Source organism: Anomaloglossus baeobatrachus, chromosome 7, assembly GCF_048569485.1.
Source record: "Anomaloglossus baeobatrachus isolate aAnoBae1 chromosome 7, aAnoBae1.hap1, whole genome shotgun sequence".
Classification (NCBI taxonomy): Eukaryota; Metazoa; Chordata; class Amphibia; order Anura; family Aromobatidae; genus Anomaloglossus; species Anomaloglossus baeobatrachus.
The window spans coordinates 168,572,030-168,587,085 of record NC_134359.1 but is presented as its reverse complement, the minus strand read 5'-3'; the positions used below and the strand labels follow the sequence as shown (position 1 = coordinate 168,587,085).

The following is a 15,056-nucleotide window of genomic DNA, read 5'->3' as shown; positions in this document are numbered from 1 at the left end:
GGACTCTCTCTCTGTCGGTCGGTTTCTCCCTCTCTGTCAGTCTGTCTCTCCCACGGCACTGCACAACTGTCACACTGCTCTGGCGGCTTCTCCTGCTTTTGTAAATGCCGGCCGCTCATTATTCCATCTTGTATTTACTACTTCCCTTCCACCGGCGCCTATGATTTGTTTCACTCAGACGCGCCCCCACACTGAGTGACAACTGTGTCACTGCAACCAATCACAGCTGCCGATAGGCGGGTCTATATCATGCAGTACAATAAATGAATAAATAATTTTAAAAAACGGCGTGCGGTACCCCCCAATTTTGATAAGAGCCAAGATAAAGCCACACGGCTGAAGGTTGGTATTCTCAGGATGGGGAGCCCCATGTTATGGGAAGCCCCCAGTCTAAAAATGTCAGCCAGCAGCCGCCCGGAATTGCTGCATCTATTAGATGCGACAGTCCCCGGACTCTACATGGCTCATCCTGAATTGCTCTGGTGCGATGGCAATCGGGGTAATAAGGGGTTAATGGCAGCTCATAGCTGCCACTGAGTCCTAGGTTAATCATGGCAGGCGTCTATGAGAAACCACCCATGATTACTCTGTAGTAAAAGTAAATAAACACAAACACCGAAAAATCCTTTATTTGAAATAAAAGACATAAAAACACCCTCTTTCACCACTCTATTAATCCCCAAATACCCCTCCAAGTCCGGCGTAATCCACACGAGGTCCAACGACGCTTCCAGCTCTGCTACATTGGAAGCTAACAGGAGTGGCCGTAGAACAACGCTGTTCGCTGTGAGCTCCACAGAGTAACTGAAGTGAGTCGCACTGTCAGCGGTGACGTCACTCAGGTTACCCGCAGCTACAGCTGGATTCTGGTACCAACTGCTACAACGGATCAGTTTTTTTAACGGATCCATCCTTTCAGTTGTACCACAATGTCCAACGCATCCGTCACATCAGTCACAAAACGGATTGTGACTGATTCAAAACAACGCAAGTTTGAATGTAGCCTAAGCTGTACACTAACTACTTTACATTGTATTAAAGTGTCAGATTTTCAATCTAGTCCCATGAAAAGAGCTAGTAAAATATTTACAAAAACCTGAGGGGTGTACTTACTTTTGTAATATACTGTAAAAACATACTAACATTTTCTTAAAATTCATGTCATTTTTGCAAGTGCTAAATAATTGCAGTAGAGAGAGGAGCTCAAAATAAAGGAATCCTTTTCTATGAAAAATGCCATGGATGTTAAATTTTCATTCAAATTACAATGATTGTAAAGCTTTAGTGTTGTCTAGGTATTTTCAATGTACAACAAATCTTTTTTTTTTTAAAAGAAACCTTTTGAGTGTGCTAGATCTGATAAATAAATTAACTAGAATTGTGTCAAATTTTGATTATTATAGTGATCAAGTGCTAAAAGTAACACCACAGACAGAGCAGCAGGTGCAGTATCTACAGGATATGCTAATACAATGGCGGGTAAGTAGATACTGTATTATATTTGTATTTCCTGTTTCACAGAGAAAAGGAGAGATTCAAAGGTATAAGGTTTGTTGCAGAAAATTATTTTCAATGATGTTTTTGATGTTATAGAATTTCTGCAACTACTTGTTTAATTAGGTTACTTGCATGCATTTTTATTGTTTTTGAAGCAGTCACCAAAACCTCATTGTGGGCACACAGTCTTAAAGAGTAGTGATAGGCAAACTGTGAAGTTCAGGTTCTGTACTGGACACCTAGTGTGCATGCACGGACCTCGAACATGGTTTTCTCATGGAAGTCTGTGTTACTATTCGGGTTTGGCCACCCAGAAAATGAAAGAAATAATAAAAAAAAATGGAAAAAGAAAGAAAATAAGGGCTAAAGCAGGACTGTTTTACTTACCAACCTTTCCCACTGCTGAAAACACACTGCTTCCAGGTCCGATCATTAGCTCTCATACATATTAAGTGCTTCTGTCGCCCACCATCAGTCCCAGAATGTTATTGGTTGCAGTCAGACCGCGCCCCCACCATGTGTGACAGTATCTGTGATTGGTTGGAATCACATGTGCAGTCTGTGTCCTTACAGTGAGTGATGTAAAAATAAATAAATAATTTTTAAAAATGGCATAGGGTTCCTCCCATATTGTGATACTCAGCCCAGATAAAGCAGATGACTGCGAGCTCCAGTCCTTAACCATGTGCTTATCTTGACTGTGTATCAATATAAGAGAGACCCTATGCAGCTTTTTTTAAATTATTTAAATTATTTTTAAAAAACTGCTGTGGGCTGGTATGCTCAGGCTAGGGAGGCCCATGGTTATTGTCCCCCCAGGCTAAAAATAGCATCCCTCCGTTACCCCCAAATTGTCACATTCATTAGATGCAACAATTTGGTGCTTTATATGGCTCATTCCAATTGCCCTGGTGGGGTGGCAAACTGGGTAATATAATAGGATAATGACAGCTCACAGCTGCCACTAACCCCTAAATTAGTAATGGGTAGGGGTCTATGAGACCCCCCATTAATAATCCTGTAAGTGAAAAGAAACAAACTCAATGGGTTTGCCCATCTCTATTAAAGAGGTGCTATGAGCAGTCTATAAAAAAACATGACTTTTCAGATGTATAGAATGGATTTACTGAAAGAATTTCAGCGCAAGTGACCATAAATACCCTTACAGAGCTCCAAAGCTTTTCTTTACCCATCAAATACTTGAAATTTCCCAAAAGTAATTGTTTACTCCTTTGTAGGGATATCTGGCAATTTCTAAATCTGATATTATTACTTTAGAGGGAGAAAGTTCAATGTTATGAAGCAATAACTTTATAAAGTACATTATTTCTGATGAAGGTTAAGTCCCAAATTTTTCAATATTTAAATGATTTTTTTTTCCATAAAAATGAATCTTGAATGCAGATGAGCGGATCAATCTGCAGAGTATAGAGTTCTTCATATTACCTGCAAATTCAAACACATTGGAATTTGGTTTGCAATTCACAAACAAAAAAAAAAAAACTTGCCCGCAAACATTTCCCACACTGCTGAAGCATCAGATAGTGGGCTAAGGTAGTTTTACATGGCCTCGTTGGCTTCCAATAATACCCTGCAGCTATGATATCTAGAGGATCATACCTTGTACAGTGGTGGTCAGTGTTCCTAGGCAATCACAGGATAGCAGTTCCCAGTGGAGCACAGTCAGACACAGGACTGGGATTCAGTTTCCATCTCAAGATTACTCTTGATAAGTGGAATACGTACAGCATAATTAAATCTCTCTCTGTCTCTCTGAGGTTTGTACAAAAAAAAAAATAGCTGTGAATTGAATTTCTGGGGAAAATTCAGTGAAGCTGGTAAATTGTAGCACCTCCCAGCTACCTTTTTATAGAAAATACATTTTTTATATAAATTTATTATTCTAAAATGATTTTATTAATAAAGGTGAACAGATCATTTGAAATTCCAGAGTTAGGTCAAACCTTGCAGAAAGGTAGTGCTATTGAAATGAGCTAACCCAAGGTGTCATACACATGCCCCATGTAACACCTCATATACTGTATACTCTATCACGTCTAGACACAATTTAAACAGAATATATATGGTACACTAACAAAAGAATTATGTTATTTCCAAATTCTCCTTTTACATAGTTGGACCTGTGGAAGCCAGACATTGTAGAAGAGATATATCCTGGAAGAGACGTCCATGTTCATGTCAAAAATTCCTACTTGCAGCAGATGAAAGAAAACCTTGTGCAACAAGACATAACCTTTAAGTAGGTTTCTTTCAACTTGAACTCATATGCCATGGTAATGACAGAACAGTTTGGTATGACAGCTATGTATATAAGGTCCTTATTATTCATAATTTGATGTTATAAAAATGTATATTTGTCAGTGACAACAATTTTTCATTTGACACATCAGCTTTGAAATACTATGCACCTACTAAGTATGGGCAGGAAAAAACAAAATCCTCTTTCCCGAAAATAATTTGTACAATATAAATGAAAAACTAATGGACTTACCTGGTACAGGAAATGCTGAAAGTAGGTTCCACTAGCAGTTTTGCAAAGTTTCCTATGTTTAGGACCTTCTACCACACTGACTGTTCTAGTTTCAGTTTTTCAGTTTGGTCATAGTCCAGGGATTGGGCACACTACTATAAATGGGCCATACTTACCAATACATGTTTTAAAAAAAACAAAAAACAAAACAGTTTATTGCAGCCCTAATGGTATAGGATGGAGATAGCAAAGATGTAAAATACTGATGGACAACAACTTACACATCTATCATCTATTAGGGGGCGGATGCTTAGTATTTTAAATACAAACAGATGTGGCTTGTATAAAGTGTCAGTCACACAAATACATGTAGTGCACCATGCCAGCTAAAAATCTATTGGCCACATACTGTTAGAGCAGTTGGTCTGTTCAGCACCTTTATACTCTAAGGCCACATGCACATGTTGAGTATTTGGGGAGTTTATTTCCTCAGTATTTGCAAACCAAAATCAGCAATGGAACAGTTAGTGGGTATAATATAAATATGTGCACCACTTTTAAATTTTTCCCCACTCCTAGTTTTGGCTTGCAGGTACTGAGGTAAAAAAAACTCACTAAATAGTCATCGTTTGTGTACACCCTTGTTTGGCTGGGAGGCTGTGCATGAGAATACGTTGCAATAAAAGGAACATTTCAATTGACTTTAGTCTGCTGTTGTCATTTGGTTGATGTGAGAAGTCTAAACTTATTCACACTTTGTTTATTTTATTAAAAGTCTCTCTGTCAGCATTGTCAGTTGTTAGGAGGATGTGCCTATACATTTTTATGCCCCCAGCTTCACTAAAAACTGACTCAGACAAAATGTTAGCTGCAGGGCTGTCAGGGCCAGGTGGACGGGCAGACCCAGGAGGTGGATCCACTGGGCCGAACTCCTAGATGGTGGTAAGGGGTCCGGTAGCTGGAGCACTATAGGCAGCAGAACAGTCCGTGCACACGAGTATAACGGAGAAGTCCCTGGGACCACGGAGTCACTGGTGGTAGTCCGGGTGACGCAGCTCAGGTTCGGAAGCCGAGAAGATGTCAGGCGGGGTCCGGAACCTTTGGAGCGAGATGACAGGTCACCGCAGGGATCCGAGATGGTACGAACTGTCAGGATGGCAGATGGACAGCGTTCGGGGTTCGGGATTCGGTCTGGACCGGATGGCGAGGCAGGCACGGCTCTACAAGAGAGATAGGTGAGTATATACATATAGACACCAGGAGACCTGACTCCTAGCTTAAGAAACACGAAGATCAGGCCCCGCCCCCTTGGACAATAAACCCCTTTATACCCTGTACCTGTTTTGCATCATTTCCTGTTAATGGACGCTGGCCCTTTAAGAAAGGGTCAGTGACCGCGCGCGCCCTAATGCGCATGCGCGCGGCCCGGGTGCCAGAAGCCAGGGAAGGAAGCTGAGAGGAGGACGCAGGGGAGCCGGCCAGGACCTGGGAAGCCGTCGGGCGCCGGGAGCGGAGACCAGGGGGCCTGGGAAGGACGGGCACCGGAGGCTGGAGAGCGGGGAGCGTGGCAGGTGAGCCGGGGAGCGGAGCTGAGGACCCGGGGAGCGGAGCAGAGGACCCGGGGAGGGGAGCCGAGGACCCGGGGAGCGTGACAGTACCCCCCCCACGCCTCCCTCCCCGCAACCGGGACATGAAGGCACGGATCAGAGGAGTGCCCACGTTCTCCCTGGGCTCCCAGGACCTATCCTCAGGACCATACCCCTCCCAGTCCACCAGGAAGAACTGTCGACCCCGTACGGTCTTCATGGCCACGATATCCCTTACCGCATAGATGTCGTCATCGGCAATAGGTGGAGGAGCCGGACTGGCAGCAGCGGAGAAGGGACCAAGGACAACCGGCTTGAGCAGGGAGACGTGGAATGAGTTGGGTATCCTCATCGTGGCCGGGAGCTGTAGCTTGTAGGAGACCTCATTGATCTTGTTGAGGACTTTAAACGGCCCGATGTAGCGAGGTCCCAGCTTGTATGATGGTATCTTCAATCGGATGTACTTGGAAGCAAGCCAGACGAGATCTCCAGGAGAGAAACACGGAGGGTCCAGACGTCTCTTGTCTGCGTGTCGTTTCATCCGTAGGGAAGCACGCCCAAGGGACGCCTTGACAGAGTCCCAAATGGTTGCAAAGTCACGGGCTACAGTATCAGCAGCAGGGACATCCGAAGAAGGGGATACAGGCAATGGGACGGAGGGCTGGAGTCCGTAAACGACATGGAAGGGAGAGCTGGAGGACGACTCACTGATGTGGTGGTTATGGGAGAATTCAGCCCAAGGAAGAAGCGTGGACCAGTCGTCGTGATGGGCGTTGACGTAGTGACGTAAAAAAGAGGTCAAGATTTGATTGACCCTCTCCACTTGGCCATTAGACTGAGGATGGTATGCAGATGAAAAGTCCAGAGTCACTCCCAGATGTTTGCAGAGAGCCCTCCAGAAGCGGGAGGTGAACTGAGTTCCTCTGTCGGATACGATGTGTAATGGAAAGCCATGCAAGCGGAAGATGTGATGTATATAGGCATCCGCGAGTTCTTGAGCAGAGGGCAGTCCAGCCATTGGGACGAAATGAGCCATTTTAGAGAACCGATCCACCACGACCATTATGACTGTGTGCCCGGAGGACAATGGCAAGTCCGTAATAAAGTCCATCGCTATGTGTTGCCACGGAACTGAGGGTATCGGCAGAGGCAGAAGACGGCCATATGGCAGATGTTTGGGCGTCTTGTTCCTGGCACAAGAGGAGCAGGCAGAGACAAAAGCAGCGACGTCCGTGCGAAGGGATGGCCACCAGTAGTGACGTACAATCGCACTCCAAGTTCTCTTCTGACCAGCATGACCGGCTGTTTTCGAGGCATGACCCCAGTGTAACACTCTTTGCCTGTCTGTCTCAGAGACATAGGTCTTCCCGGGCGGTATCTGGGCCAGGGTGACAGGGGCCACCGGAATGATTTTGCTAGGACAGATGATGGGTTGGGTAGTCTCTTCCTCCTGCTCCATGGGCATGAAAGACCTGGACAAGGCATCAGCGCGTACATTCTTGTCCGCGGGTCGGAAATGGAGCTGGAAATCAAACCTGGCAAAGAATAAGGACCACCTGGCTTGCCATGGGTTCAGTCGCTGAGCGGACCGTAGGTATTCCAGGTTCTTGTGGTCCGTGTAAATAATCACGGGGTATACTGCTCCTTCCAGAAGGTAGCGCCATTCCTCCAGAGCCAGTTTGACTGCCAAGAGCTCTCGGTCACCGATGGTGTAGTTGCGTTCAGGCGCTGAGAAGCTCTTGGAGAAGAATCCGCAAGTCACCATCTTCCCGGAGGAGGACTTCTGCATGAGCACTGCTCCGGCTCCTGAGGAGGAGGCATCCACCTCCAAGGTGAACTGGCGGTTTAACTCCGGACGGTGGAGTACAGGAGAGGAGGCAAATGCCCGCTTCAGAGAGCCAAACGCGGCGTCGGCCGCAGGGGACCAGTCCTTGGGATTAGCCTCTTTCCTGGTCAAAGCGGAGAGAGGAGCAGTCAGAGCAGAGAAGTGAGGGATGAACTGGCGGTAGTAGTTGGCGAATCCCAGGAAGCGTTGGATTGCCTTCAGTCCAGAAGGAGGAGGCCAGTTGAGAATGGAGGAGACCTTCTTTGGATCCATCTGCAGTCCAGTATCAGAGATGATGTACCCCAGGAAGGGGAGAGAAGACTGCTCAAAGACACACTTCTCGTACTTGGCGTACAGGCGATTCTCTCTCAGTCTTTGTAGAACCAGTTGTACGTTCTCTCTGTGGGTCTGGAGGTCCGGTGAGAAGACAAGGATGTCATCCAGATACACTACTACACAGACGTAAAGAAGGTCCCGGAAAACGTCGTTCACCAGTTCTTGAAAGACGGCTGGGGCGTTACACAGGCCGAAGGGCATCACGCAGTATTCATAGTGCCCATCGCGCGTATTGAACGCGGTCTTCCATTCGTCCCCAGAGCGGATGCGTACCAGATTGTAAGCACCCCGAAGATCCAGCTTGGTGAACACACGAGCTCCTCTAAGCCGGTCAAACAATTCGGGGATGAGCGGCAGAGGGTACTTGTTTTTTACGGTGATTTGATTCAAACCCCGGTAGTCTATGCATGGGCGTAAGTCGCCCTCTTTCTTCTTGACGAAGAAGAAACCTGCTCCAGCAGGAGAGGAGGATCTCCGAATGAATCCCCTTGCCAGGCTCTCTGTGATGTAAGTAGACATGGCCCTTGTTTCGGCTGGAGACAATGGATATATCCGTCCTCGAGGTGGTGTCGTTCCAGGGAGCAGGTCGATGGCACAATCGTAAGGACGATGTGGCGGAAGTACCTCGGATTCCTTTTTATCAAAGACGTCTGCAAAGGACCAATAGGCCGAGGGCAGCCCCGGTAGGTTCTCTGGAACCGGAGGTCGTCGGATGGGTTGTATAGTCTTCAGGCACTTCTCATGGCACGAAGAGCCCCATCGGGTGATTTCGCCAGTGCCCCAGCTGACTGACGGTTCATGTGTCCGTAACCAGGGGAGTCCCAGCAAGATTTGATGAGACATGTGTGGGAGGACATAGAGAGCGATGTTCTCGGTGTGCAGGGCACCGATACGCAGTTCCACCGGCTTGGTGATCCAGGAGATGGTGTCAGAGAGGGGTCTCCCATCCACAGAGGCAATCACGAGGGGCTTGTCGAGTGGAGTAACAGGCACCTGGTACTTGTCCACCGTGGCCTGCTGGATGAAATTGCCTGCTGCCCCGGAATCGAGGTATGCCTCAGCCGTGAACCGCGTCTCTCCCGTTGTCACTTGCACAGTCCACGTAACCGGGTCTGAGAGAGTCCCAGCACCTAGGGTGGCCTCTCCTACCAACCCTAGGCTTTGGAGTTTCCCGGCCTCTCTGGACAGGAGCGTAGCAGGTGTGTGTCCTCTCCGCAGTAAAAGCAGAGGCCCTTGGCGAGCCGCTCAGCTCGACGTTGTTCAGACTGCCGCACTCTGTCGATCTGCATGGGCTCGTGAATGGGAACCCCAGCTGTCGATGACTGAAGTACGGCGGGCTTCTGCGGAGGAGAGGAATGCCGTACCGGACGTCTCTCACGGGACACTTCCTTGGATCGCTCCTGAAAGCGGATGTCCACTCGAGTCGCTAGGGCGATCAGGGCATCCAGGGTGGTCGGTACGTCACGACCCGCCAGCTCATCCTTAATACGCCCCGAGAGTCCTTCCCAGAAGGCGGCGGTTAGGGCCTCGTTGTTCCACCCGAGTTCCGAAGCCAAGGTGCGAAACCGGATTGCGTATTGGCCCACCGTCAGAGTCCCCTGACGTAGCCGGAGAAGAGACGAAGCAGACGCGGAGGCGCGTCCGGGCTCATCAAAGGTGCCACGGAATGCCTGCAGGAAGTCCTGGATGTTCGTGGTCACAGGATCCCCCTTCTCCCACAAGGGGTTCATCCACGCCAGTGCCTCACCCTCTAGATGGGACATGATGAAGGCGACCTTGGCTTGGTCAGAGGCAAACAAATGCGGCAGCTGCGTGAAATGGAGGGAGCATTGGTTTAAGAATCCCCTGCAGGTCTTGGGGTCTCCGGCGTACCGGGGTGGTGAGGCCAAACGAAGTCTGGAAGTATCTGAAGACGTCGCCACGGGAGCTGGAGCCGTGGCTTGACTAGTGGAGGCCCGGGATGCTGAAGACGTAACTGCCGCTTGTAGCGTGTTCAGGCGGGCGTCCACAGAAGACATAAATTGCAGCATGCGGGTCTGAGTCTCACGCTGGCGTGTGAGTTCCTCCTGTACGGCTGCTAGTGCTGCAGCGGGATCCATGGCCTGATCTTACTGTCAGGGCCAGGTGGACGGGCAGACCCAGGAGGTGGATCCACTGGGCCGAACTCCTAGATGGTGGTAAGGGGTCCGGTAGCTGGAGCACTATAGGCAGCAGAACAGTCCGTGGACACGAGTATAACGGAGAAGTCCCTGGGACCACGGAGTCACTGGTGGTAGTCCGGGTGACGCAGCTCAGGTTCAGAAGCCGAGAAGATGTCAGGCGGGGTCCGGAACCTTTGGAGCGAGATGACAGGTCACCGCAGGGATCCGAGATGGTACGGACTGTCAGGATGGCAGATGGACAGCGTTCGGGGTTCGGGATTCGGTCTGGACCGGATGGCGAGGCAGGCACGGCTCTACAAGAGAGATAAGTGAGTATATACATATAGACACCAGGAGACCTGACTAGTAGCTTAAGAAACACGAAGATCAGGCCCCGCCCCCTTGGACAATAAACCCCTTTATACCCTGTACCTGTTTTGCATCATTTCCTGTTAATGGACGCTGGCCCTTTAAGAAAGGGTCAGTGACCGCGCGCGCGCCCTAATGCGCATGCGCGCGGCCCGGGTGCCAGAAGCCAGGGAAGGAAGCTGAGAGGAGGACGCAGGGGAGCCGGCCAGGACCTGGGAAGCCGTCGGGCGCCGGGAGCGGAGACCAGGGGGCCTGGGAAGGACGGGCACCGGAGGCTGGATAGCGGGGAGCGTGGCAGGTGAGCCGGGGAGCGGAGCTGAGGACCCGGGGAGCGGAGCAGAGGACCCGGGGAGGGGAGCCGAGGACCCGGGGAGCGTGACAAGGGCAGACCGGCACCTTTAAAGTGTAGAGCAACAGTTCATTCAATGTGTTCAGCTTGGATACCCAATAATTGTACTGCATAGAGGAGTCATGGAGGAAGCTGCTCCAGTTGGCAAGGTGCTTGATCGCCATCGTCATAAACTTTCCCGCCTTGTCAGTGTACCCCGCACATCAGGATCTGGGCCCTGGAAAAGTCCAATGAAACTGTCCCAGACCTTTGATATTGTTCCCCTGCCTCTATAGGTCCTGATACTGTGCCACCCCATGGCTATGGCAGTCCCAGGCAGTGTACTACTGGGATGTGTCACTGGGTGGCTGTTGTTCGGTTCATTGACCCTGTTTACTAAAGTTTATCTCGTGACGTCACTTGCGGGTTGCGGTTATGGAGATAGAACCGCCGATGCTCAGTCTATTCGCTGGAGCTGATGTTGACATTAGGCTGGATGTTGGGTCCTCCTCAAGTAAGGCCAGGGCCCCAGGGGGTAGGTGGTGGAGTGAGGCGCGGAAAGAAAGTAGGCCACACAAGGGGTTGCAGTGTAACTTGTTCTCTTTACTCTCAGTGGCTGGTAACTGGTACCCAGAGGAAGGCTGGTATTCACCTTTGTTTCCTTTAGTCCCAGTGCCGGGTTGGTGACCTGGTGTCTTCTTTCCCCTGTACCTTTCTCAAGTTGGTGGGTCCCCGTGGCTTGGAGCTTCTGGGAGTCCCCTCCTGTTAGTCTGTCAGTCTCTGGTCCGTACGGCGGGCAGTGTGAACCCTGTAGGATTGGTGTTCCGTTCCGGTCCATGGTTCTCCTGATACTGCTGGGTCCCCGGACTTCTAAGTAGATATGAGCGAACCGGTCGCAGTTCGTCTTGAGCTTGGTTCGCCGAACGGAGGTCGCGCTCGAGTTCAGTTTGGCGAACCGGTGCAGCGAACCGCTCGAACCCCACAGGAAACAATGAAAGGCAATTACAACCACATAAAAACACCTAGAAAACACCCTCAAAGGTGTCGAAAAGGTGAGAAACAACATAGGAAAGTGACGAGACACAGATATAGGCATGGCACGCCCTTCTAAAATTATGTAAAACACCGCAAGGTGACTCCAAGTGGAGTCTCCCTTTTTTCCAAAAATTGGGCCACACAGACACCCCTTCAGTGGCAGCACTTGTGCCTCAGTTGTACACTTCACAGGTACGTTTGCATCAAGCACATTCAAAAATACGCCATTCTTAACCGTCCCTAGGATGACACCGGGGTAGGTAGCAAAGTCTTTGCTGAACCATGACTTGTTCATTTTGGCTCCTTTTTAAAAACACAGCAAGGGTTACTCCAAGCGGAGTCTCCCTTTTTTCCAAAAATTGGGCCACACAGGCAACCCTTCAGTGGCAGCACTTGTGCCCCAGTTGTACACTTCACAGGTACATTTGCATCAAGCACATTCAAAAATACGCCAACCTTAACCGTCCCCAGGATGACACCGGGGTAGGTAGCAAAGTCTTAGCTGAACCATGACTTGTTCATCTTGGCTACTCTTTTAAAACACAGCAACGGTTACTCCAAATTGGGCCACCCCTTCAGTGGCAGCAGTTGTGCCCCAGTTGTATACTTCACAGGTACATTTGCATCAGGTACATTTGCATCAAGCACATTCAAAAATACGCCATCTTTAACCGTCCCCAGGATGACACCGGGGTAGTTAACAAAGTCTTTGCTGATCCCAGATCTGTTCATCTTGGATCATTTTTAGAAACACTGCAAGCAAGGGTTACTCCAATCGGATTCTCCCTTTTTTTCCAAAAATTGGGCCACACAGACACCCCTTCATTGGCAGCACTTGTGCCCCAGTTGTACACTTCACAGGTAGATTTGCATCAAGCACATTCAAAAATATGCCATCCTTAACCGTCCCCAGGATGACACCGGGGTAGATAGCAAAGTCTTTGCTGAACCATGACTTGTTCATCTTGGCTACTTTTTAAAAACACAGCAACGGTTACTCCAAGCAGAGTCTCCATTTTTTCCAAAAATTATGCCACACAGACACTACTTCAGTGGCAGCACTTGTGCCCCAGTTGTAAACTTCACAGGTACATTTGCATCAAGCACATTCAAAAATACGCCATCTTTAACCGTCCCCAGGATGACACCGGGGTAGATAGCAAAGTCTTTCCTGAACCATGACTTGTTCATCTTGGCTCCCTTTTAAAAACACAGCAAGGGTGACTCCAAGCGGAGTCTCCCTTTTTTCCAAATATTGGGCCACACAGACACTTTTTCAGTGGCCACACTTGTGCCCCAGTTGTACACATCACAGGTACATTTGCATCAAGTACATTCAAAAATACGCTATCCTTAATCGTCCGCAGGATGACACCGGGGTATGTAGCAAAGTCTTAGCTGAATCCTGACTTGTTCATCTTGGCTCCTTTTTAAAAACACTGCAAGCAAGGGTTACTCCAAGCGGAATCTCCCTTTTTTCCAAAAATTGGGCCACACAGACACCCCTTCAGTGGAAGCACTTGTGCCCCAGTTGTACACTTCACAGGTAGATTTGCATCACGCACATTCAAAAATACGCCATCCTTAACCGTCCCCAGGATGACACCGGGGTATGGAGCAAAGTCTTTGCTAAACCATGACTTGTTTATCCAAAAATTGGGCCACACAGACACTGTTATGGTTGCTGTGGCTCTGGAGACTATGTCCGGATTTCTTGCTACTGCACATGTGCAAGCGCTGGAGACTAAGTCCTATCTTGGAGCCATTGCACATGTGCGGGTTACATCATCGCTGACACGAGGTCACGTGTCTCTGACACCTTCTAACCTTATTGGCCACTGGTCATGTGCTTGTGACACGTGGTCACATGTCTCTGACACCTTCTATGCCGATTGGTCGCTGGTCATGTGCTTGTGATGCTTTGCTCGGTGATAGACCAGCGTGACGTCATTGCTGTCATTCTGGCAGTGGATTGGCTCTGGTGTCCTCCATCTTGGATGAGGCACAGAGTCTAAATAAGACCCTGACGTACGCTGCCCGGCGCTCAGTCCTCTTGGTTCATGCATGAGGATAGACGCCCTGTGCACGTCCCTCTAGGCATCTCTCTGTCTATGTTAGGTGAGCGCTACTGGCAGGGTAGCGTTCTTATACCTTACAGCTTCGGCTGCAGTCCGTATCCTTACCTCTTAGTGGAGCGGACATAGGCAGGTGCCTGAGGCACATGGTCCGGCTGGGCCTTGTGATTCTACTCGTAGGTGGACGTTGCCGCTAGGGTAACGTTCCTTATACTGCGTCTGGCAGTTGTTCGTATCCTCGCACACTAGGGGAACGAACAGAGGTAGGAGCTTTGTGCGGCTTATGCTGCTGTCCGTCTCTTTTGCACCACTAGAAGAGCGGACCTAGGCAGGTACCATATCTAGTGGTTCGTGTCCTCGCACACTAGGGGAGCGAACGCAGGTAGGAGCTTTGTGCGGCTTACGCTGCTGTCCGTCTCTTTTGCACCACTAGAAGAGCGGACCGAGGCAGGTGCCATATCTAGTGGTTTGTGTCCTCGTACACTAGTGGAGCGAACGCAGGTAGGAGCTTTGTGAGGCTTATGCTGCTGTCCGTCTCCTGGCACCACTAGAGGAACCGACCTAGGTAGGTGCCATTTCCCACTCACTGCTTTTGTCTCTGTGATCTTTAACAGAGACCATTCCACACACCCTACAAGTAAGGGAGGAATTGCTTTATTTTCTAATTATATTCCTCTGTGAGTTTAACAGAGGTATTGCACTCTGCACTTGTGCTATTATTTTTTAAAGTGGCACACTTATATACCCCTTATCCTCTGCCATAGTCTGCAGCAGAGTCTTTGCACGGTGGACCCTGACTGTCTGACATTCCTTTAGGTTTTATTATCAGACAGCCCCCCATAACATTAGGACTGAGCCAAGGGTCTGGCAGTTATGGCAGAATATCAGCAGTTACACCATTACATACAAGTACTTGAGTCGCGGCTCAAGAGTATAGAGGATAAACCTCAGACCATGGTGACATCTGCACATGATCCTCGACTTGCTCGGCCAAACAGATATTCTGGCGATGCCAGATCATGTCATGGTTTCGTTAGTCAGTGTCAGATACACCTAGAGGTCAACTCTTTTCGCTTCTCTACGGAGAGGTCCAGAGTAGGCTTTATCATCTCCTTACTTCAGGACAAAGCCTTAGAATGGGCGACTACCTTATGGGAGCGCTCTGATGTGGTTACTCTGAGACATCTAGACTTTCTTGATGCTCTTAAAACGGTATTCATGGGTCCGCAGGTTACCCATGATGCGGCCCTGAGACTCTTAGATCTATCTCAGGGTTAGTTATCCACCAGTTCTTATGCCATTGCTTTTGGAACTCTGGTGGCAGATCTAGATTGGCTAGAGAAGGTGTTGATTCCTATCTTCTGGAGAGGGTT

General features: G+C 49.0%; 1 protein-coding gene across 2 annotated transcripts in view; it reads left to right on the top strand.

Annotated features, from left to right (window-relative positions):
• The window catches only part of LOC142245236 (carboxypeptidase O-like), a 992,459-nt gene that overhangs the window by 133,390 nt on the left and 844,013 nt on the right, over window positions 1-15,056 (top strand). Inside the window, exons 2-3 of one of the 2 annotated variants that reach the window (XM_075317796.1) lie at window positions 1,404-1,479; window positions 3,633-3,757. In XM_075317796.1, coding sequence (XP_075173911.1) covers window positions 1,404-1,479; window positions 3,633-3,757 — 201 coding nt within the window. The other variant, XM_075317797.1, reaches the window with a different exon arrangement.